The sequence below is a fragment of the Cavia porcellus genome, unplaced genomic scaffold (assembly GCF_034190915.1).
Source record: "Cavia porcellus strain 051 isolate PalLab524CR breed Dunkin Hartley unplaced genomic scaffold, mCavPor4.1 scaffold_30, whole genome shotgun sequence".
NCBI lineage: Eukaryota > Metazoa > Chordata > Mammalia > Rodentia > Caviidae > Cavia > Cavia porcellus.
Window position 1 is genome coordinate 44770255 of NW_026947513.1, and position 25438 is coordinate 44795692.

Consider the following 25438-nt stretch of genomic DNA (forward strand, 5'->3'; position numbering starts at 1 on the left):
ACATTACCGCCGTTTTCTGTTCTGTATGGCGCCTTATTGCCTCCCTCTCCCCTCACCTATCTATCTAGGCCATAAAGAATTTGGGTTTCTGGTGACCTCCCCCTGACCCGGTGATGATCTGTTGTAAAATGAGCCTGCCCCAATTTTAAGAACTGCTTAGCTTAAAACAAATTACCGGGTAATACTATGGCCCAAACCCCAATCGGTGCTTTCCTTTTGTTCTGTATATATCAAATGAGTTAGATATCAGGTCTTCGTAAAACTTAAGTTCCAGCGTCTCATAACTTGTGACCCCTTCGCACTCACTAGCGAAGACAAGCTGTCCTGAGATAATTAACTGTCCACTTTCTTCTCCAAATATTGCTGCAGACGTGCCACTCTGAGATAATGTCAGTCTGCAGGATGAAAATAATTTTTAAAAAACACCAGAAACTCCCTAGATTGTCAGAGCTAAATAGACAGCAATACAGTTTCCAGACTCGGGTCAACAAGTTTGATGGCTCTACAGGTTTCTTTGTTTCTCTCCCCCCGCCCTTTCCTCCAGCCCCTTTTTAAAGTCCTCCCTGCAGCTTCTAGGGGACAGTCTCCAAATTGGCTCCTGGAGACTGGTCGCCAGGCCTGAAAATAAAGCCTTTGCCACTAAATTTTCGGCCTCTTGCCTCCTTGGATTTTATACCGGGGCTCAAGTTATAACATTTGGGGGCTCGCCCTGGATGGAAGCAAGACCCCAGACTCATTTCTAAACATTTGAAAGTAAGTGCTCTGGAGGATTTGTTTGGGCCGCGGTCAATTTGTAATTTTGAGGGGACGCCCTCAATTTGGGAGCGGGAACCACCCGAGGACAGAGTCAGTTGGTTTGTAGGACAAATTCTGTCCATTTGTGACTCTGCCCTGGGTGGGGAACAGCTCCGTTTGGAAGGGGACGCCCTTAATTTGGGAAGTGAAACCTCCTGAGGACAGAGTCAATTGGTTTTTGCCATTTGTGACTCTGCACCGGGTGAGGAACCACTCTGTTGGTTAATTTGTTAATTCCTCCAGATCCCAAAATTTGACTAATTTTTGGGCAAAGGCCATTTTTGCTGCAGCTTGTCTCGTCTTGTATGTCTGTTTGTTTGTCCATTTGTTCTAATTGTTCTCCTTTTGGTTACCCTAAATCTAACAGAACATTCTCTCCTAGGAACCCCTTCTATGAGCCCAGAATGGACAAAGGGATTTAGATATTGATGTGCAGTGTTTTTGTTCTTTAAAATTGTTTGCCTGTTTGGATTTGTTACTAACTTAGGGGCTTGTTGCCCATTTCTGTTGCAGGATCCATATGGCTTATTAGATTCAAGCTTCATAATAAGAAAAATTATTTCCTTTAGCTCACCAAACTGTGAAAAAAGCACCCTTTGTTTGTGTCTTTAATGTTGTGGCGCCTTGTTTAATATGTAAGTCTTCAACTGATTGCTTGCAACCTTGGCATGCCTTTTAAAAGGAGTATTTTTCTTTCTGGTTAAAAAGTAAATATATGTGCACATATATGTATATATTTATGGTTTTTAAGAATCATATCAACTTTACCAAGTAAAAACCAGGTCATACTGTAATTGAGCCAGTTAAAAGGTTATAGCTTTAAAAAAACCCAGCATTTTAATGTGGTAAAAAGACATAAAATTAATTAAATATGTTTTAGACTACTAGAAGGTAACTTCAAGGGTTTTGTTGAGAGTTTTAATGTTGTCTGAGAAGCGAAAAAAAAAAGATAATTGACTGGTGATAGTAAAAAGGAGGGACAAAAAAGGTGGTTTGTCTTCAAGTAAAATGTCTGCTGTGCCAAAATGTAAAAAAAAAGATAAAACTTAGAGGTATATTATAAGTTATAAAAAGCTTGAGATGATATAAATTTTGTCTTGGTTTATAGTACTGAAGACAACAGGTTTGACAAGAAGTAAATGTGTTCAAAGTTTGACAGTATTGGATCAGTTTTGATAGATTTATTTATAAGATTCTAAACCTTTGCTGCAAAGTGTTTCCATTAATATGAGATTATAGATGATAATAGAGATAAGATATAAGTTTTCACATGTGCTGTGGACCTCTGGGAGATTATATGGCACAATTTTGTTACCTATGAAAAAGCTTCTTTTTGTTAAGTATGTAATTTCAGTAAAATGATGGCCTGCCAGGTGGCACCCTGGGACAAAAGGTGGTGTGCCATCCAGATAAAGCCTGCTCTCTGATATGGAATGCCAAAACCATGTTGTCCTTTTGTCCCAAGCCGATTGGACATCCAGAGGTAAGGGGGTTTCCCTAGTATCGCCAGTTGGTCTCTTTGCAACTCAGTCGGCCCCACATGTTAGAAAAAAGATTACAAAGGTTTGAGAGTTTAAAAAAAAAATGCCCCTCAGCCAGTTGATAGAGATAGCACAAAAGGTCTTTTAAAACTAAAAAAATTACCGTCTACTGGGAAATTTGTCCAGCGTACCTGAGTCCTCACAACTGACTTAGAGTTAAAACTGTTGGGCAAATGGAATCAGGAGATTCCAGAAGTCTGGGCAGAAGACAATCCTCCAGGGCTAGCAGTCAGCCAAGTCCCCCTTCTGATGGAGCTCTTACCCCAAGCATGCCCCTTCTGCTTGTGACAATGCCCGATAAGCCTGCAGGCCCGGAAAGGGATTTAAAGTCCACATGCAGAGGCTAAGAGACAATGATATTCTCATTCCTTGTGTCTCTCCCTGGAACATGCCCTTGCTTCTAGTCACTGAAGCCAGGGACAAATAACTATCGCTCTGTACAGGATCTCGGAGAGTTAATACATGAGTTCTGAGTCTATACCCAACAGTGCCAAATCCTGAGAACACCTGGTACTCTGTTCTGAACCTGAAAGATGCTTTCTTCACTTTGCCACTTACTCTGGTGAGTCAACTCCTTTTTGCCTTTGAATGGACTGACCCAGATACGGGGGTAAAAAAACAGCTGACCCGGACACATTTACCTCAGGGTTACAAGAACTCTCCCACTCTTTTTGATGAGACATTAACAAGAGATCTTTTAAAATTAAAAAAAAAAAACCACCCTGAGATAGTGCTCCTCCAGCACATAGATGACTTGTTAATAGCCTCGACCCCCACAGAAGCTTGTAAGCTTGTCAAGAGACAACTGAGAAACTGTTAAAGACTTTGGGGCAATTAGGCTATAAAGTCTCGACTAAAAGGGCACAATTGCGCTGTCAGGCTGTGACTCATCTGGACTACAAATTGCAAAAAAAAAAAAAAAAAAAAAAAAGGAGGATTTTGTCCAAAAAAAGTGTCCAGGCTATATTGCAGATCCCATTCCCAGAAACTAAGAAACAGGTGTACGAATTTCTGGGAGCTGTCAGATACTCCAGGCTGTAGATTCTAAATTTTACTGAAACAGCTCACCCCCTGTAGGGCTCCCTTAAGGAAAAAACTCACTAAACTGGACTGATAAATGTAAACTGGACCTTGCGGCAGCTCAAGTGGGCCTTGACAAAGGCCCCAGCCCTGGGACTCCCTGATGTTACCAAGCCATTCACCTTGTTCGTAGATGAACTCAGGGGCATTGCCAAAGGAGTCCTAACCCAGGACATTGGCTCTTGAAAGAGGCCTATAGCCTATCTTTCCAAAAGGCTCAATCCAGTATCAAGAGGGTGGCCTCCATGCCTAAAATTCTGGCCGCTGTGGCAATGCTACTTAAAAGAGGCAAAAAAAAAAAAAAAAAAAAAAAAAAAAAAAAAAAAAAACCTCACTTTTGGACAGAAGATTTCTGTAGTGACCTCCCACAGTTTAGAGACTCTTATCAAAACCCCTCCTGAAAATGTGAGTGCTAAAATCTCACACTATTAGGCCCTGCTCCTAGACCCAGAATTGATAGTTTTCAAGACTTCTTCAGTTTTAAACCCAGCCACCCTTATGCCTGACAACGACCTGAGAAATTTCACAGATGGAAGCAGCTTCATCCAGAACGGCAGAGGCAGATGAGTGGCTGGGGCAGCAGTGACCACCAAAAGAGGTACTCTGGGTTAAGCGGTTAGAGCCTGGCATCTCTGTCCAAAAGGTGGAGCTCATTGCTTTGACTGAGGTACTAAAACTAGCCACGAAAAAGAGGGTAAACATCTATACAGATAGTAGATATGCTTTTGCTACTATACATGTACATGGAGCAATCTATTAAGAGCGAGGTCTCTTAACCTCGGCCAGGGCAAAGATTTAAAAAAAGGGGGGGTGGCTCCACAGATCCTAGATTTGCTGGCAACAGTCTGGCTGTCGGCAGATTGCTGCTATTCACCTGAGGAAACAATTTGGCAGATCAGGCCTCTCAAAGAGTAGCAATCACATCAGAGGGGCCAGCCGAGAAAGTAACTGCTCTGATGCGAGTCCCCCCGACCTTGTCAAAACCAGTCTACACAAAGAAAGACTGCACTGGTTGTTGTGAGCCATCTAACAGATTCCAGTCCCTGTGACTAAAAGACAAGTGCAAAATTTCTAGGAGCCACAGGACTGATCCAGAGTTTGGGACCCTGGCAGAGGTCTGTTGTCTACCTTTCCAAGACACTTGATTCTGTAACAACCAGATGACCACCCTGTCTGTGGTGATTTCCTCAGTGGCCCCCTCATAAAGGAAGCTTAAAAATTGACTTTTGGACACAAACTCTTGTTTCTTCCTGTTCCCTGGAGACTCTCATCAAGGCCCCATCAGACTGCGGATGTCTAATTCCTGAGCCATACATTATCAGGCACTATTTCTGGAAACAGCGGCTTCAAACTCTGGCTACTTTGCTGCCTGAGGATGACCCCTCATTGCCTCACTACAATTGTACTGAGGTCATTGATCACCTCACGGGACTTCGACCTTATCTAGTGGATAAGCCATTATCTAGAGTTCCATCCTACTTCTCTGATGAAAGCAGTTACGTCTATCAAGGTAAGCGGGTCTTGGGAGCTGCCGTTACACAAAATCTTAGGTTCTATGGGAACAAATCTTAGAGCCAGAGACATCAGCATAGTGGGCTAAACCCATTGCCCACACTGAGGCCTCAAGTTGTCTTTATCAAAAATGGGGTTTATTGTCTTCTGGAGTCAAAGGATTAAATTGCTCCCCAAATTTGGACTTGTTGGCTGCCATTTAGATGCCAAAGAGAATGGCTACTATCCGCTGTATAAGCCATTGGGCAGAAGATGATCTTGTTATAGAAAAAAATAATTTGACAAATGCCACCTTCCAAAAGATAGCCAGAAAGCCCCAAAATCAGTGGGGATTGAGATAAGCTTGACATTACTGCTGATCCCACCTATTTTCTTTGTCAGAGCCCATTTACACTTAAAAAGACCAGCATCTGGCAGCTCAACTTCCAAGAGATTCCCGGGGGCTAATATCAAGCTAGCCCAGTCTGTGAGCTTCAGATGCCCTCAGTGCCAATTGGTAAATCTAAAAGTACTGCAACAAATAAAAACCACTGGTTATCGTGAGACTATGCCTAAAAACACTAAAAAATAGATTTTACAAAAATAAAAAGCCTAAAACTTCAAGGATATAAATGTTATAATGGTTGATACTTTCATTAGATGAGTAAAAGCGTTTTCTACTTAGTCTGAGTCAGCTCTGATAGCAGTTTCCCTGATTTGGTCTCCCTTTTTATCCATGGGGTCTGACAATGGCCTGGCTTTTATAGCCTAATAACTCAAATTAACCTAAGCTTTGCAGATCAATTAAAAGCTCGATTGGGCTTACCAGCCTCAGAGTTCAGGAGAGATAAAAAGATAAGTTAGATTTTAAAGACTATAATTACTAATGGCCTTAAAAACTGGCGAAAACTGGGTAAGTCTCTTTTCCTTCTGCCCCTTTGTGTGCGTGATGCATCCCCTATGTTGCAGATATTTCCTCTTTTGAGGTTTTATATAAGAGATCTTCCTCTTATCATTAAAGGTTTCTAAAAATTAGCTGATTTAACTAATCAAGATCTTATTAAGTCTCCCCCAGACTCTTTAGCCAGCTCTGACTTCCTCATCTCCACTGGTTATTTCGCTGCTGCCCACTGCGGGCTAAAGAGCCTAGGCACCTGGACAAGCGACCTCACCATAAATCACTTGAGCTGCAATGGACTGTCAAAGTAGCTGAAAGCCTGCCTGGATTCAACGTTCCCACTGCAGACAGGTCCCAGCTTCAAAAGACCATTAGCCTGCGGATAAATAAACTGTCATTTCTTCCAAGGACACTTTAAAGCTTAAGATTGTCTAATATAACTGATAATTTTGTGTTCTCCTCTTTTGTAGAGACCCCTAAGATGCCTCTGTCTGACTTAAAAATTGTTACTTGCATGATAAAACAGAGTAAATTTAAATGTTGGTTTTCTTTCTCCTTTTGGTTAACAGCTTTAATGACAGCTACAAGACCTTTGTTAATCCTCCTACTGGGCCTTGTGTTGTAAACAAGTTGATAAACTATGTCAAAGTTCTTAAAAACTTATAATTTTAAAGACACATACAAGGTTATAAACAGATGCTAAAGAGTCAATGATTTGACACACTGACTAAAATCAGTGGGGAATGTTGTACCCTAAGAAAATAGCTTTGTTATATGTGTATTATAGCAAACCTGTATAGGGGCTTACTAAATGTGTTTGTTTTATCCTTTTTCCCTAACTGATATGTTAAGGGACCTAATTGATCTGTTGAGCAACACTCTCCTCTGTAAAGAATTGCAAAAATCTCACCTAATTGATATGTTAACCATTGTTGCTCTCTACAAACTACAGAAGCTGTGCTAAAACAAGCTAACAAGGGTTGTTAATCACTGCTAGGAGCCTCTATTCTCCGCTAAAGAGCTAAGGAAAACTAGAATGGCAATTAATTTACATTTGTTTAAAGTAACCTGCTTGTGTGCAGAGAGATTTGCGTGTGAGTTTAACCCTTTACCCTGACCTTGACACATTACCGCCGTTTTCTGTTCTGTATGGCGCCTTATTGCCTCCCTCTCCCCTCACCTATCTATCTAGGCCATAAAGAATTTGGGTTTCTGGTGACCTCCCCCTGACCCGGTGATGATCTGTTGTAAAATGAGCCTGCCCCAATTTTAAGAACTGCTTAGCTTAAAACAAATTACCGGGTAATACTATGGCCCAAACCCCAATCGGTGCTTTCCTTTTGTTCTGTATATATCAAATGAGTTAGATATCAGGTCTTCGTAAAACTTAAGTTCCAGCGTCTCATAACTTGTGACCCCTTCGCACTCACTAGCGAAGACAAGCTGTCCTGAGATAATTAACTGTCCACTTTCTTCTCCAAATATTGCTGCAGACGTGCCACTCTGAGATAATGTCAGTCTGCAGGATGAAAATAATTTTTAAAAAACACCAGAAACTCCCTAGATTGTCAGAGCTAAATAGACAGCAATACAGTTTCCAGACTCGGGTCAACAAGTTTGATGGCTCTACAGGTTTCTTTGTTTCTCTCCCCCCGCCCTTTCCTCCAGCCCCTTTTTAAAGTCCTCCCTGCAGCTTCTAGGGGACAGTCTCCAAATTGGCTCCCGGAGACTGGTCGCCAGGCCTGAAAATAAAGCCTTTGCCACTAAATTTTCGGCCTCTTGCCTCCTTGGATTTTATACCGGGGCTCAAGTTATAACAATATTCATCTACCAGCTCCCTAAGAGGAATATCACAAGTATGTCTTAGACACATTTACAAAAGTAATTATATGTTTATATATAATGGGTCCAAGAAATGCAGAAAAGGAGAGAAATGGAAAGAAAAGTGAATAAATAAAGCATTACAATGTGACGTGTGTTTAACCAACTCGCACAGTTTGTTTGATTATGCAGTACAAACAAACATCAGTAAAATATATGGAGAGTAATGTTGGAAGTCATTAAAGCTGGAAATTGACCACATGTGCAAAACTGGATTGTGACCATCCCTAAAACAAAGAGTGCCTGGGGCAAGTCACATAAAGAATTGCTTCAGGCCAGAAAACACCTAACCTCAAGACAATCTGACCATTGGGTTGCTAGGATAACAGGGTGTCATGTGACATTAAATTGCTAAAAAGGTATAATAAGTGCCCCTGCAGTGAGGAGCCAGTACCTTTCCTCCCATGAGGAGGATAAGGGCTACACCTGATCACAGCTTTGTCTCTTCTTATTTTCTTATCCTTTCTCGGTCCTTAACCCCAACCTCAGGAGCTACATGAATCATGGCAGAATAAATCATATTCAAGTACAGGTTTTGTGTGATGCTGATTTTGACTCTTTTTCTGTCTGGGACAATTTTTCCCTATATCCCTGTCCTAGAACTCAGTGTGAAGACACGCTGGCCTTGAACTTGCAGTGATCTTCCTATCTGAAGCTTAGAAGTCCTGGGATTACAAGTACATGCCTCTATTCCCATTTTGAGTTTTGACTATTTTGATTAACTCCAAGAATCTTGGTTGCCAGCTACTGTAGTTTGACTATGGATTACTTTTTTTCTGGAACCACAAAACTGTTCTCTGAACCATTGCATTACTTGCATTCCTACCTGCAATGAGTGTTCCTGCAGCTCCATATTTGTGCCTGTATTTGGTGTTGGTGTTGAATCACACACTGGCTTGTCTCACAGGTGTGTGCTGATGTCTCACTGATGGTTTACTATGTATTTTTCTGATGATATATGTTGTGAAATGTCTTCTCAATGCTTGGTTTCCACTTCTGTATCTTTTCCCATGAGGTGTATACTAAGGTGTTTTATCCTATTTCTGAGTTGATTTCTTATTATCATCATTCAATTGTTTTTTCTATGTTATGTAGAAACTCTTTTATCAACTTGTCTTTTGGATTCATTTCTTCCCAGGCTATATTTGCTCTTATACCTCCTTTCATTTGTGTTTTTCAGAACACAGATTCTAGAATGCATTATATTCATTAGCAGAACAAATATTCATCAAGTCAAAAAGTTGAACTCATAATATAAGAAGTTTTATGAATTACCAAATTATGTTAAAATTTAAAACATAGTATTAAAAGCAAAAATGTCTTAGGGACACAATGCTGGTCAGTATTAAAACTTTTATCGAAACAAAAGAAAATGGAAACACATCATGCCAATGTGTATGACATAAAGTAAAATCACACTAAAATGGATCTTTATACAAAAAATTGATTTATAAACCATTTAATTGTATATTTTGAGGACCTAGAACAGCAATAAAAATTGAAATTCAAAAGAAGGAAAGAAATGACAAACATCAGAGAAGAGTTAAATAAAATAGAAGCTAAAAATACATAAGATCAATGAAAAGAAGGCTTTAAAAAATTCACACAATTTTAGATAGCCTCAAAAGGTCCAAAACAAGAACTGTTAAGATAAAAAATAGAAGCATGCATATTAACACAGAAGAATCAAGTATAATTACAAGATATTATGTGAAAATATATACCAACAAACTGGGAAACATAGTAGCAATGGACAAATTTCTATAAATGTACACTAACAAATTTGAATTTTGAAATGCCAAATGTGAGTAGATCAAAAGCAAATGATGAATTCTTATCAGAGAAAAATATATTTGAATCAGAAAAGTACTGAATTTTTTTACTGCTGATTATAAATAATCTTTAAAGAAATACTAAATACAGTTCCTTTCCCACTGTTTCATAGAAGTGACACACAGATACCTTTCAATCCTCCATCTATTGTATTGCCACATACAAGCAAGGCACAGAATTGCTGCATTGCCTCATACGGACAAGGCAAACAATGACAACAAAATAAACAAAATATTGTCAAATAGCCATCAGCATCAATGTAAACATGCTTAACAAAAACTGGAAAATAAAATTCAACAATCATTAAGAGCAATTGGTTTTATCCCAGTGAAGTAAGAATTGTTCAGTAAGTGTACTATTTCTTAACAAAGCAATGAACAGTCATGTTATAGTCTCAATAGTTTCATAAATAAGCATGTAAGAAAATTCAGTCCCCACACAGCTTCCAGCCACACTTGACTAGGCTCCACAAGTTTCCCAGGTCTGACTGGGCCATGCCCAGTGACCTTCTCTCAATTCAGGGAGCTGAGGCCAGCCATGCAAGGTGAGCTCCAACATACACTCAGGGGTTCAGGGAAGAGTTTAAGATCAACACTCCCAGCAGCTAACAGCCCATCCAGCTTCCAGCCACACTAGACTAGGCTCTGGAGGTTTCGTGAGACTGACTAGACCATGCCTGGTGACCGTTATTCAATCAGAGGAGTTGAGGGTATGTAAGGTGACTTCCAGTACATCAATCATAGCTGGGGAGAGCTTTGGACCATCACCCACAGTGGTTAGGAGCCCGTTCAGCTTCCTGGAACACCTAAGGTAGCACAGGAGGTCCTGTGGGCCTGAATGGTGCATGCTTAGCAACCTCCAATCAGTCCCAATAGCCAAGGGCATAGGACGCAATTTTGAACATGGCCAGGAAAACCTTTGGAATATCACTTGAAACACATAAATATAGGAAAATGACAAGACAAAAGACCACAATGCAATCTCAAATCTCCAGCCCATGCCAAGAAAGTCTAGGAGCCATGTACATAGAAGAAAATATAAGCCATACACTTGAAATACCTGAAATAATAGCCACAGAAATAAAGAAGCAACTCTGAGAAGTTAAAAGGAATTCAAATTAGAAATAGTCTCCCAGGTAAAAGAAGAAATGATAAAAGTAAGGAAAGAAATGCTGAACACATCTAGAGAAGACACAGTTAAAAAAAAAAAGAGAGAATAATGCAAACACATAGAATCACTGAATGAATGACATAAGAAGAAAACAGAATATATGAAGCAGATTCAAAGAGATATCTAGGGAATCAAAAATTCCATTGAAAGTTGTCAAAACTGCCTCAACAAAAGTGAAGATAGAATTTCAGACCTCAAAGATAAGATTGCAGCTAGTGAACAGGAAAGGAAAGATCTTTTAAAACTAACAAGGAATCATGAAATAATTCAACAGCTGCAAGATGATGCAAAGAAAAATGACATAAGATTGATAGGGATAAATGAAAAAGAAGGGAACAACAAAAATGATATCAAGAGGCTATTTACAGAAATAATAGCTGAAAATTTCCCAAACATGAGAATGGAAACTGACACATGGATTAGTGAAGCATATAGAACTCCAAATAGCCATAACCAAAATAAAACTACACCCAGATATATAATAATCACTGTCCCAGAAATGCAACATAAGAATACAATATTAAAACCTGTTAGAGAGAAAAAACAGATCACCTATAAAGAAAAACCAATCAGAATCACAGCAGACTTCTCAACAAAGTCAAGAAGAGTGAAGTATTTCAGATCCTAAAGGAAAATGACATCCAATTTAGACTGATGTACCCTAAAAAACTTTTTTTAAAAATGGATGGAGAAATAATATATTTCCATGACAAAGAACAGTTGAAGAACTTCATGATCACCAAACCAACTCTGCAAAGAATACTGAAAGACATTCTAGATGCACATAGGAAAAAATCACAAAGCAAGGCAGACAATTAAACAAAATGGAAAGATAAAGATGCAACAGCAGAAAGATAACATGTCAGCAATAAACAAATATATAACCGTTATAACCTTTAATGTAAATTATCTCAATTCACCAATTAAAACAAACAGACTGGCAGAATGGATCAAGAAACAACATCCAACCATATACTGTCTACAAGAAACTCACCTAAACCAAAAGGAAATTCATAGACTGAAAGTCAAAGGATGGAAAACAATACTTCATGCAACAGGAAAGCACAAAAAAGTGGAAGTAGCTATCCTGTTTTCAGACAATGCAAACTTCAAACCAAGCATGATCCAAAGAGATAAAGAAGGTCACTACATACTAGTTAAGGGAAAACTTCAAGAGGAACAGGAAAGGAAGAAACCTTAGATATGTATGTACCAAATTCCAGATCACCCAGCTATACAAAGCAAGTATTAACAGAAATGAAAAATCAAGTAAGAAATAAAACAATTATAACAGGAGACCTTAGCACACTATTAGCATAAAGGGATAGATTAACCAGACAGAAAATCAACAAAGAAATAACAGAACTGAACCACACCTGTGAACAAATGAACTTGCTAGAGGTATACAGAAGTTTCCATTCAGCAACATCAGAACATACATTCTCCTCAACAATACATAGAACATTTTCTAAAATGGACCATATAATAGACCACAGAACATATTTAAGTAAATGCAAACAATTGAAATTATCCCATGCATATTATCAGATCATAGCACCATGAAACAAGAAATTAATGACAAAAGAAATTGCAAAAACCAAAGAAACACATTGAAATTGAATAATACATGCCTGAGTAATCATTGAGTTACAGAGGAAATTAAAGAAGAAATTAAACATTATCTACAAGCAATCAAAAATACAGATAGAAGTTACTGGAATCTGTGAGATGCAAAGAAAGCTATCCTCAGAGGAAAATTTATTGCACAGAATTCTCACATCAGGAAAACAGAACAAACACAAATAAACAACCTGAAGCTAAATCTTAAACATCTAGAAAAAGAAGGGCAAGTCAATCTCAAATCCAAAATAAGGGAGGAAATTATAAAAATCAGAGCAGAAATTAATGCAACAGAGAAAACAATCCAACAAATCAATGAATCAGAGTTGGTTCTTCGAAAGAATAAATAAAACTGATAAGCCCATAGCCAACTTATTTCAAAAGGGAAGAAGAAGCTAAATTCATGCAATAAAGAATATAAAAGATGAAATCACTACAGACTCTGTGGAAATACAAAAGATCATCAACACCTATTTTTAAAACCTCTACTCTTATAGGTTCAATAACACAGTTGAAATGGACAGATTCCTAGAGATATATGAACTACCAAACTGGGTCAAGAAAATGTAAAACTGCTGAATGACCCAATTCCTATTAATTAAATTGAAAGTGTAATTAAGTCCTTACCTACAAAGAAGAGCCCAGGCCCAGGTGGATTCACTGCAGAACTCTACAAGAAATACAAAGAAGTCTTAATGCCAACACTACTCAAACTCTTCAGTGAAATAAAAAAGGAAGCAATTCTTTCTGAGTCTTTCCTGGAAGCAAATATTACTCTAGTACCAAAACCTGAGAAAGACCCAAATAAAAAGGAAAACTACCAGCCAATCTCCCTAATGAACACAGATGCAAAAATTCTCAATAAAATATTGGCAAACAGGATGCAGCAAATCATCAAGAAGATTATACACCACAAACAATTGGCATTCATCCCAGGCATGCACGAATGGTTCAACCTATATAAATCAATAAATGTAATCCACCATATCAACAGAGTCAAAAGTAATAATCACATGATCAATTCTATAGATGCAGAAAAAGCTATTAATAAGGTCCAATATTCATTTATGATAAGCACATTACTGAAAATGGGAATAGATGGTCTTTAACTCAATATGATAAAGGCCATATATGACAAACCAACAGCCAGCATCATATTAAATGGCCAAAAACTGAAATCATTTACCATAAAATTAGGCACAAGACAAACATGTCCCTTGTCACCAATCCTATTTAACATAGTACTGGAAATACTAGCCAGAGCAATAAGACAATAGAGAGAAATAAAAGGAGTAAAGATAGGAAAAGAAGTAAAATTAGCATTATTTGTAGATGACATAATGCTCTACATAGAAGATCCCAAAAACTCCATTGAAAAACTCCTAGATGTAGTATATAAACTCAGCAATGTAGCTAAATACAAAGTCAATATTCAAAAATCAATAGCATTCCTATATAATAACAATAAAACCACTGAGAGAAATAAGAGAAGCTACACCCTTCACTCTAGCATCCAAAAAAAATGAAATACTTATGAAATAACACCACAAAAGAAGTAAAAGATCTACACAGGGAAAATTATAATATCCTTAAAAAAGAAATCAAAGAGATCTCAGAAAATGGAAAGACATCCCTTGTTCATGGATAGGATGAATAAATATTGTGAAAATGGTCCTTCTACCAAAACTTTTAAACAGATTCAATGCAATACCAATGAAAATATCGTCACCATACCTCATAGATCAAGACAAATCACTCCTAAAATTCATCTGGAGCCAGAAGAGACCTAGAATAGCAAAGGCAATTTTAAGCAGCAAAGGCAAGGCAGGAGACATCACAATCCTTATTGGCATTTATACTACTGGGCTACTGTAATAAAATCAGCATGGTTTAGTAATAAAAAGAGGCTTGGAGATCAATGGAATAGATTAGAAGATACAACCACAACTACAAATACACTCAACCACCTTATCTTTGATAAAGAGACCAAATATGTTAACTGGAAGAATGATAGTTTCTTAAATGAATGATGCTGGAAAAGCTGGCTCTCCATATGCCAAAAACTAAAACTAGACCCATGCCTATCACTATGTACTAAAATATAAATTGATCAAAGATCTATATATTAAAACAGAAACACTAAATCTGTTCAAAGACAAGTTAGGTAAAAATCTTGAAGACATAGGAGTAGGTAGAGAATTCATGAACAGGAATCAAACTGCATAGGAAATACCTCAAATCAATAATTGGGATCAGGTCTTATTGAAAAGTTTCTGATGTTGAAAAAAATTTCCTGCACAGTGAAAAGAAAATCCACAAGCTGAGAAAAAAATCTTAGTGAACTGTCCCTCAAAGAACTTCTGTCTAAAGCATATAAACAAATAAAAATATCAGACCCCTGAAATTCAAAGACCCAATCCAAAAATGGACAGCTGAGATAAATATACAGTTCTCAGTTGAAGAAATATAAATTGCAAATATATACATGAAAAAATGTTCATCATCATTATTCATTAGACAAATGAAAATTAAAAAAAAAACCACTGGGATTCCATCTCACTCCAGAAAGAATACCAGGATCAAGAAAACTACCAACCATAAATACTGGAGAGGCTGTGGGGAAAAATGAACTCTCCTGCACAGTTGGGAGTGTAGACTGGTGCAACCATTGTGGAGGTCAGTCTGGAAATTCCTCATAAATCTGGGATTGGAAGTCCCATTTGACCCAGCTATTCCACTTCTAGGCATATTCACAGAAGAACTGAAAACATTATACCACAGTGATATATGTGCACCCATGTTTATAGCAGCACAATTTGTAATGGCCAGATCTTGGAAACAACCTAAGTGTCCATCAACTGAGGAATGGATAAAAAAGTTGTGGTATTTTTATATAATAGAGTATTAGCCAGCTATAAAGAATGATCACTTTGAGATATTTATAAGTAAATGAACACAACTTGAGACCATACTCATAAGCAAGATAAATCAAACTCACATATATATATATACTGTATAGTCTCCCTAGTAAGAAATTGTAAGTACATAAGGTTTAATGGTAATCATGATTCTCCATTACATTGCTTTGAAGCCTTATAATGTTTTCATGCATTAGTTGGAATGATTTTATTCTATTTTTTATTTTATTATGTGTGATGGTATGAACAGCCATTTTAAAGAAAACAAGACATTTTGGCAGCTATTGCTGATTTAATATCATCTTGCTTTGAAGTCCTACCATGCTTTTTGTTCTTCTGTTTCCATTGGTTCTATCATGTTGTGTCTTATTGGATTTTAGTATGTGTGATAGTATGAACAATTTTTATGAAAAATGAGATAATACAGTAGCTATTTTTCATTGTAGTAGTTGACTGATTGTATCAACTTGAGACATTTAGAAGCTTAACTAAATGGGCTTAGCAACACTACATCCAAGGATGCAGAAGAAGATCCACCCTAGGGTGGCTCATCAACTGGAGGTATAAAAGGGAAGAAAGAAGGATGAATACATTCTTTTTTTTGGGGGGGGGAGAAGCTCCAGTCTTTGCCTTTGGTTTGGGCATTGTCTCCTGGCTATCAGTGTAGACTCCAGATTTCTGGCATACACTCTTCAGCCTTTCATCATAAAGCCTTTGGCCTTCTATTGCAGACCCATCAGCCTGCTGGTATGAACTTGCACAAGACACTGGGGTCAACTCCAGACCTGGGATTGAATCCTCGGCCTCCAGTGTATAGACACCCTCTTCATGCTTCCTCATCTGACTCTGTGGCTGACCATTGTAAGCCAATCTTGTTGTTTCTATATATCTCATGTTATGTCTCTTCTCTGTAGTAAAACACTAATACATTCATTTTCTGTATTTTGATTCTGAATGCCCTGTAATACTTTCATTCACTTGAATGGTTTTATTCTATTTTGTTAGGTTTGATAATATTGTATGTGAAGGTATGCTCAACTATATCAAAGAAAGAGACATTATGGTAGCTACTGTTAATATCCGGTTGTCTTGTGGTAAAGTGCTGTGTTGCTTACATTGTTCTGTTCTGATCTGCTTTGTTCTGTTCTTTTTGTCTTAATCTCTTTGAAATAAAATAAAAAATTTTAAAAAAGAAAATTTAATATTTCTTTATGACACATGCACTGAAAAAACAGGTATACATAGACTATATCTTTATGCAAAAAAGGACAAACCATAGTCCATTTGTTATTGAATATGGAAAAGCTGAAAGCAATTACTTAAGAGCCAGTAAAAGACAAAGATGCCCATTCTCATTGATATTACTCAAGAGCACTAGAAATTTTAGCAGAGACTTTTAGCAAAAGAAAGATTGAAAAGTATAGCAGATGGAGAGTTAAAATTATCTGTTTATAGGTTATATAATTATATATACAAAACAACTCACTCTACCAAAAAATTATTAGAACTGATAAATGTATTCAGTACAGGAGAACGATGCAAAATCAACTTTAAAAAATCAGTACTTTTCTATATACCAATAAAATCTTTCCTGAGAACTAATTCAAGAAATCCATGTCATTTATAGTAGCTACAAAAATAAAACATCTAAAATGTAGAGCACTGATGACAGAGTTAGAGGAAACACAAAAATACATGAAAATATGTCTCATATTTATGAAATTAATATTATTAAATACATGAAAATATGTATCATTTTTATTTAGAGTTAATATTATTAAAAATCATAATACCAACACCAGGCTAGGTGGCCCACATGGAATGGTGCACACACCTTTGGTGAACAGAGTAAGCAGCGAGAGCAGCAATGTACAATTGTCTCTAGCAGTAGTAAGGAACCAGAAGTGTGATTGTGCAGATTTCCACTAACAGATGAACAGTCCCAGTACAAACATTTACAGGCCAAAACCAGTTACAACCAGCACAATTTCCATAGCAATCTCGGCTGCAGTTAACAGCACACTTCAACGATCTGATCCATGCACAATCACAGAACTATGAATACCTGAGATAATTTGCTAGTTTTATTTTCTCTTGTTTCTATTATTGGCTAGGCTTTTCCTATCTTGTTGAATTTTGTAATGTTTTGTTTTGTATGTTGTGGCTTGGTTGTTTATATAGTCTTTTTATTCCTCCATTTTTTCTGGTCTTTTTTCTCTTTTCTTTTTCTTTCTTCTCTTTCTTCACAGTTTTTTCACTTATTAGATTTCTTTCCTTTCTGTTTTTTTTAATAATCTTTATTTCCTCACCTACTTCTTGAAATCAGATTTTCAGTTAAGTAAAGTCTATCTTTTCCCTTTCTGATTACTCCTTTACTTTCCCTTTCATTCTCTCCCTCCTGTTCTCTTCAGTTTCCAAAAATTTGAGTGATCACCCTTAGACCTCCATTCTTGATTCTACAATACACAAACTCATTCCTTAAAGTATTTTGTCCCTTACACATTGTAACACTCTGGTACCCTCAGTATGATAAAATCACTCCAATAAGGGCAGTATCACTGTGCACAACTACATGGTTCATGCTTGATTTTGTTATATAATCTTAGAATTAGCTCCTGTGATCAAAATTATCAGGTTCATAGCTACCATAGTTTTCATTACCTAAACTATATTTGAAAATATTACTTACTGTACTAGTTAGCCAGAATTTCATACATTATTATCAATTTTCTTCCTTGTATGATAACACTGAGATTATATGGTGACATAATCATAAACATAGTCTGATGCCAAAGAATTGAATGCTGAACCAAATAGTAACTTCACGTCATTTATGTATTTGGAAAGTAGGTTCTTGGGATAGTTTTAAGTACCACTTATATGTAGAAGACATCCCTGCAGAACAGAAATCTCTAATAAAGTCTTGATACTAGTGATAAAGTTAGCTACCATAAGAAATTGGCAAGCATCAACAGAGAAAATATAATAAAAGAAAAAATAGAAAATGACTGGGCACAAAATCAAGGTGCAGTCACACACTCCCAGGCCATGCAGCACAAGCTCTAAGCAAAAAGAGATAGAGGAAATTAAAAGTCAAACATTGGAATTTTCTGGGATAATAGTGAAAAAAGTGAAAAAAAGTGGGAAAGGCACTAAAGAAAACCTCAATTAGGTGTGGTGGCACATGCCTGTAATCCCATTACTTGGATAGGTGAGGCAGGAGGATCATTGAGAGTCTGAAATCAACCTAGGGTTACAAAGTGAGCTCAATGCCAGCCTGAACTGCACAGTGAGACCGTGTCTCAAAAATATTGATGCATTAAAATCAAACATATTAGAGTGTTGGAATTTAGCTCAGGGGAGCAGGACCTTTCTGGAAAAAGCGATGTCCTGAGTTCTACTCTCAATACAAAAAAAAAAAAAAAAATCAAAGATATGAGAATAAACACAGGTAAATGAGTTGATGTTATGGATTAAGAGCTGGTGGTCAACTTAACACCAGTTCGATTACATCAGCGTGGCTTTGAGTGAAAATGCTCCACCTGAGGAAAGTTGCCAGGATAAATAGGTGGACAAGAAAGGAGGTGTTAAGGGTTGAGGCGTTAAGGAGGCATTGTGGGTTCTCCTACGAGTTGCTGTCTGAGCTGTTTGTTGGTTCTCCTCGAGAAGCCTTGGTCCTCACATCAAGCAATGCTTCCTGGCTCCAGAGGGGAAGACATATGCTGCTTGGTCTCCAGGATGAGCTCATCATGCTGCTTCCTGGCATGTACCCGACTGTGCTTGTCATCGGAGGAGCTTGGGGCTCCGCGTCGCTGAGGATGGCTGTGGTGCCTTGGAGGATAGCCCTGGTCTTTGTTGTGAGTATGACTTCTTGGCTCCAGCATAGAACCCTCATCCCACTAGCACAGCTCCTTCATCCTGCTGGCATAGACTTTCTGGCTTCCACCACTGACCCTTGGGTCTTCCCGGCACAGATCCATAAAAGAGACTGGTGTAAGTCCTTCTTGTGGGCTCTGGGCCTCTAGTTGGACTCATGGGAGGCATTGTCCTGAGCTCTGGGTTTTTATCTGGACTCGTGGTACATATGCCATGGGGTTTAGGCTCTTGACTAAATAATCTATGTCTTTGGTGTTGTGGATAGATTTCCTGCATTTTCCTGTGTTAACTTCCTGTGACCATTATAAAAATATTATAAACTCCATGTCCTGAACCTAATTGTTCTCTGTGTACAACCCCTGACTACAACAGTTGATAAGCTTAGGAAAATTATGTATACTAAAAATACATTAGAAAGAAATGAAATCCACAAAACTGACCCAAAAAATTCAAGAGGATAAAATCTGCATGCAAAATATACACAGCAGATTGAATGAAGGATAATATACAATATCAGATCTTGAATACAGAATTTTAACTAGTGATCATAATAACAAAAATATGCTACAAGTGTAAGAGATCATGAAATATCAATCCAACAGCTACAAGATAAAATAAAGAATAATAACAGAAGATGGATCTTGTTACACTGAGTAAACTGGAGATAGCACAATTGCCATAACAATATTCCTTACATAAATAATGACAGAACACTTCCCAAGCATGGACAAATAATTTAACATACAAAAAAGAAAGGTGATACTTCAAAATAAAAAATGACCAAAATAAATTACAATAGGAAATAATAATCACATTTTCAGAAATTCAGTACAACCACAAAATATTAAAAACAGTAATGGAATAGAAACTTGTCTGTGTCCTTGAGAGCTCTCTAAGTTTTTATCGGGGCAAATGATGAAAGGATGAGGAAAATAAAGATAGAGACAGAAAGCTGGGGTCAGGTGGAACACTTCACAGGAAGGGAGGAAGAAATTACTCAACCACCACAATACATTTATTTATACATTTGTCATATAACATTCCTTTGTTTAACTAGCTTGCTTCACACACCCTTGTTCTCCTATGGTCTAAGGACTAGAACATCTATTCATCTCCAAACTTCAGAGTGATTCTCAGGTGCTCTGTGTCTTCCCATTCAGGTACTTGTGCTTTTGACCAAACATGTGTGAACTATTACTAGCTCAGTGGCTCCCAAAAGAAACAAATCGCCTGAAAAGAGAAACTCATAAGAATCATAGATTTATCAACACAAATCATCAAATCAAAGAGAGCTTGGAGCAATGTATTTCAAATCCTAAAAGGAAAAAACTCCAAAGCAACTGGAAGTATTCCGCAAAAATATTTCTCAAAATTGATAGAAAGTAAGATATTTCCATAACAAACAACAACTGAGAAAATTAACAACCACACTCGCTCTTCAGAATGTTCTGAAATGTATAACAGAAAGACAAACTTAAGCTCATAATCACAAGAATACCAATAGAAAGAAGCCCCCAAGCAGAGCAAGCAATTAAACAGAGGGGAAAGAAACAGAACCACCAACAAGAAAATAGCAAAGGAAAAATAAGCCAATACATATCAATTCTAACCTCAACAAGAGTGGGCTCTCCTCACAAATGAAAAAAAAAACACACAAAAAAAACGCACTGGTAGAATGGATTAAGAAGCAAGATCTAATAATATGCTGAATCCATGAAACACATTTAACTGAAAAATTCATAGACTGAAAGTCAAAGGATGAAATATTCCACGTGACAGAAACCTACAAAAGAATTCATGGGTAGCTGTTCTGTTTGCACACAATCCTAACTGCAAACTAGGACTGATCAAAAGACAGAGAGAGAGACTACAGGCTTGTCAATGGAAGATGCTAAGAAGCAGAAATAGCATTCAGAAGTATACATGCACCAAACTCTGGACATACAGTTACACAAAACAAATATTAATGGACATGAAAAATCAAATAAGCACTAACACAGTTGTAGTGGGGGACCTTAATACACCACTTTCACAAGTAGATCAACGAGACAAAAAAAATTCAATAGAGAAATACCAGTTTTAAAACAAACCTGCAAACAAGTAGTAGCTTAATAGAAATCTACAGGGCGTTCCACCTCAAAATGTCAGAACATACATTCTTCTCACCTGGAAATAGGTCATTCTCCAAAATAAGGCACATATTACCCCACAGAGTATTCTTAAGTAAATGCAAAGAATCAAAATTACCCCATGCATATTACCTGATTATTGAGAAATGTAATAGGATCAGTGGAAAAAGAAATGCCCCAAATTACATAAATTTATGGAAATTAAACAACACCCTGCTGAAAGATCAATGGGTCAGAAAGGAAATTAAAATAGAAATTAAATATCTACTTTTAAATAAAAATGCCAGCCAAAATGTTGGAATTTATGGCACACAATACATTCATCTGAGCGAAATTTATAGCAGAAAACTACCATATCAGGAAAACAGAATGAGCTTAAATAAATCACTTTATGCTAAAGTTCAACCTCCTAGAAAAGGAAGAACAAATAAGCTCATATGTGATTAAAAAATTGTAAAGATCAGGGCAGAAATTAATTCAACTGAGACTAAAAAAGTAATACCAAAGTTAATGAACTGAAGAATTGATTCTTTGAAAGATTAAATAAAATTGATAAATCTCTAGCAAACTTTATCAAAAGGAAGAGACAAAGGTCTCATATTCAATCAATTACAAATTATAAGGATAAAATCACAAAGAATCCAGGAGAAATTCAGAAGATCATTAATATCTATTTCCATAGGTTAGTTAAATGGAAAACACAGAAAAATTGGACAGGTTCTTGGACACATACAAATTATCAAAACTGAGTAAGGAAGATTTACATATTCTAGATAACCAGATAATGGTTGTTTAAATTGGAAACATAATTAAACCCTATCAATGCAGTAATACTCAATATTAAATGAAGTCAATGTTGAATCTTCCTAAAAATATGAAGTCCTGATGCCAATAATGCTAAAACTCTCTGACAGTGAAAGAGAAGAAATATTGCAAAAATCATTCTACAAAACATGTATTATTCTGAAACCCAAACCAGAGAAGAACCCAGCCAGAAATGAAAAGTATCTCCCTATTGAATATAGATGTAAAATTCTTAATAAGATACTAGCAAACAGAATGCAGCAAATCATCAAGAACATTACACATCATGAACAACTAAGATTCATCACAGTGATGCAGGGATAGTTCAACATACACAAATCAACAAAAGTAATACACTTTATTAACAGTATCAAAAACAAAAATTAAGTAATCATATCAATATATATAGAAAAATCATTTGAAAAAGTCCAACACCAATTAATGATAAAAAGAAAATAAAACCTTACAGGATACTGGAATAGAAAGACTTTATCAAAATATTATGAAAAATCAACAGCTAACAGCACAATACATTATCAAAAACTGAAATCTTTTACTCTAAAATCAGTAAAAAGTAAAACATGTGCATTTTGCCCAGTCCTCATCAATATATTTCTGGAAACATTACACACAGCAAGTAGACAAGAGAAAAATCAAGAGAAGAAGGATAGGAAAGGCAGAGATTAAATTATCATTATTTGCATGGCAAGTTAATCTACATAGAAGTCACAAAAGTTTCACCTAAAGATATTTGTGCTTAATACACAAATTGATTAGCATAGCTGGATTCAAAATCAACCCTCAAAATCAATAGCACTCCTGTACAGAAACAAAAAATCTCACTGAGGGAGAAATTAAGGAAATCAAATCTTTCACAATGGCATCAAACTCAGGACTTCACATTTCCCAGATATCAAAAAAAAAAAAAAAAAACACCAAAATTCCTTAGAATTACCAAGTTGAGTAGGGTAGCAGGATGCTAAGTCAATGTACATTGAGCAATAACAAACTCACAGCAACAGGAAATGTGAAAATAATACCCTTCACAAAATCACAAAGCAAACTGATGCACTTAGTAATTAACCTAATGAAGAAAGTGAAATATCTCTACAGTGGAAACTTCAGTATACTGAAAAGGATGCTGCACATGATAACAGGAAATGGAAAGCTCTTCTGTTCCTTGATAGGCAAAATCAATATAATTAATCTGGGCATGCTTCCAAAACTCTACTATAGTTTTAATACAATAAAATATTTTTAACATAACTCCAGAGGACAATAGTAAATTCATATGGAATCAGAAGAAACTTTGAGTAGCAAAAGCAATCCTGAGCTTAAGGAAGGAGGCATCATAATACTTGATCTCAAATTTGACTACAGTTCTACAGTGAAAAAAATAAAATCATGATACTGAAAATAAAACAGACTTGTAGTTCAATGGAACAGAATAGAATATAGAGATACAACTCCACACACACTCATTTACTCTATCTTTGACAATTGGGCCAAATGTCTATGCTGTAATAAAGACAGTTTCTTTTAAAAATGGTACCACTAAAATTGACCATGTCCATGTCAAAGATTGAAGTTAGACTTGTATCTTTAACCATAATATCAAAATCAATCAAAGATCTCAATTTTAGAGCACAAATATTTAATCTGCTTAAAGACAAAATAGTTAAAAACTCTTGCAGACTTAGGTGTAAGTAAAGATGTTCTGAATAAAACCCCATTTATACAAGAAATAACACCAAAACTCAACAAATGGAAGCTCATTAAAGAACTTTCACACAGCAAAAGAAACCCACAATAAATACACAGTCTATGATATAGCAAAATATTTTGACAACTACTTCTCAAAAATGGAATAACATAACAAATATATGAAAAACTCAAAGTAATCAAACACCTACATCAGACACCTACATATGAAATGTAAGACATTTCTCAGGTGAAGAAATACAAATCACCAACAAATATAAAAGAAAATATTCAACATCACTGGCCATTAAAGAAACCACACTGAGATACCATCTCACTCCTGAAAGAATGGCCAGGATCAAGAAAACCGACAACAAATGCTGGAGAGGCTCTGGGGAAAAAGGAACTCTCCTGCACTGCTGGTGGGAGTGTAGACTGGTACAGCCTTTGTGGAGATCTGTCTGGAGATTTCTCAAAAAGTTGGGACTGGAAATCCCATTTATTCCAGCTATTCCACTTCTAGGCATATTCCCAGAAGAACTGAAAGCATCATACCACAGTGATATATGTGCACCTATGTTTATAGCAGCACAATTTGTAATCGCCAGATCTTGGAAACAACCCAAGTGCCCATCAACTGAGGAATGGATAAAAAAGTTGTGGTATTTCTATACAATGGAGTATTATTCAGCTATAAAGAAGGATCACATTGAGATATTTATCAATAAATGGGCGCAGCTTGAGACCATACTCATAAGTGAAATAAATCAATCTCGCATGTGTGAATACCGAATAGTTTCCCTAATGTAAGTAATGATTCAAATATATAAAAATATGTGGTAATCATGATTCCCCATTAGGTGGCCTTGAAGCCTTATAAAGTTTTCACTCATTAATTAGAAAGGCTTTATTCTGGGCTTCTTGATATGAAAATATTTGAAGCTAGAGTATATGAAGTTTTACCCAAATATTTCAAGGAAAAAGACACTATGGTAACTACTATTAAGTCAGGTTATAAGGTGGTGAAGTACTAGGTTATTGAAACAGTCATGCTGTGACCTCTATTGTTATATTGTTATGTCCTGTTTTATCTCAATCTCCCCCTTATTGTTTCAAAAAAAATTATTTAGTCATTTCTTATGTTTGTCTTAATTAAAGAAAAAATTCAAAAAAATTAGGATATATAAATAGTAACTCTTTTCGATTTCCTATTAACTTGTTTTGAAGTCCTGTAGTACTCCCACGATCTTGTTTTGACTGATTAGACTCTGTTCCATTCTATATGATAGTATCAAGTTTGAAGACATAGGCAACTACTTTGAAGACAATAAGATTCACTAAGATACCCATTCTGGTTTGACTATTGTCTTCTTTGGAAGTCCTGTAATGTTTACAATGCCTAAGTTTTATTGGTCTTATTCTCTACTGTTTTGTCCAACTTTATAATATCTAATAAGATAGACAATTCTTTTTAAGGAAACAAGGGACAACGTTGATAACCATTGTTGATAAACTTGTACTCTGTTCTACACCATGTGCTATGTCTATCCTTGGTATTGACTGACAGCTTTGTTTTGCCATATTTGACTGTATTCTTCCCCCCCCAAAGAAAGCAATAAGCACTAAGGAGTAATAAAATCCAAGATGTGTAAATTTTGTTGTAAAAAAGAGAGGGAAAAAAAAAAAAGAAAAAGAGCTCTA

The 25438-nt window shown here is 36.5% G+C and overlaps 1 protein-coding gene and 1 pseudogene across 8 annotated transcripts in view; one reads left to right on the top strand and one right to left on the bottom strand.

Annotated features, from left to right (window-relative positions):
• Nucleotides 1-25438, top strand: part of LOC134474084 (UDP-glucuronosyltransferase 2A1-like) — a 309053-nt pseudogene that overhangs the window by 93123 nt on the left and 190492 nt on the right.
• Nucleotides 1-25438, bottom strand: part of LOC106026682 (UDP-glucuronosyltransferase 2A3-like) — a 109237-nt gene that overhangs the window by 69556 nt on the left and 14243 nt on the right. For 2 of the 8 annotated variants that reach the window (XM_063240713.1, XM_063240716.1), the window contains exons 2-3: nt 14044-14095; nt 12937-12979 (exon numbers count right to left, since the gene is read on the bottom strand). The exons of 2 other annotated variants lie outside the window; for them this stretch is intronic. Coding sequence is in view for 2 of the 6 variants with exons in the window: in XM_063240709.1 (XP_063096779.1) it covers nt 12937-12979 (43 nt within the window). In the remaining 4 variants the exon portion in view is untranslated. The remainder of the gene's footprint in view (nt 1-12936; nt 12980-14043; nt 14096-25438) is intronic. 4 more of the 8 variants (XM_063240709.1, XM_063240715.1, XM_063240710.1 and 1 more) reach the window with 2 other exon arrangements.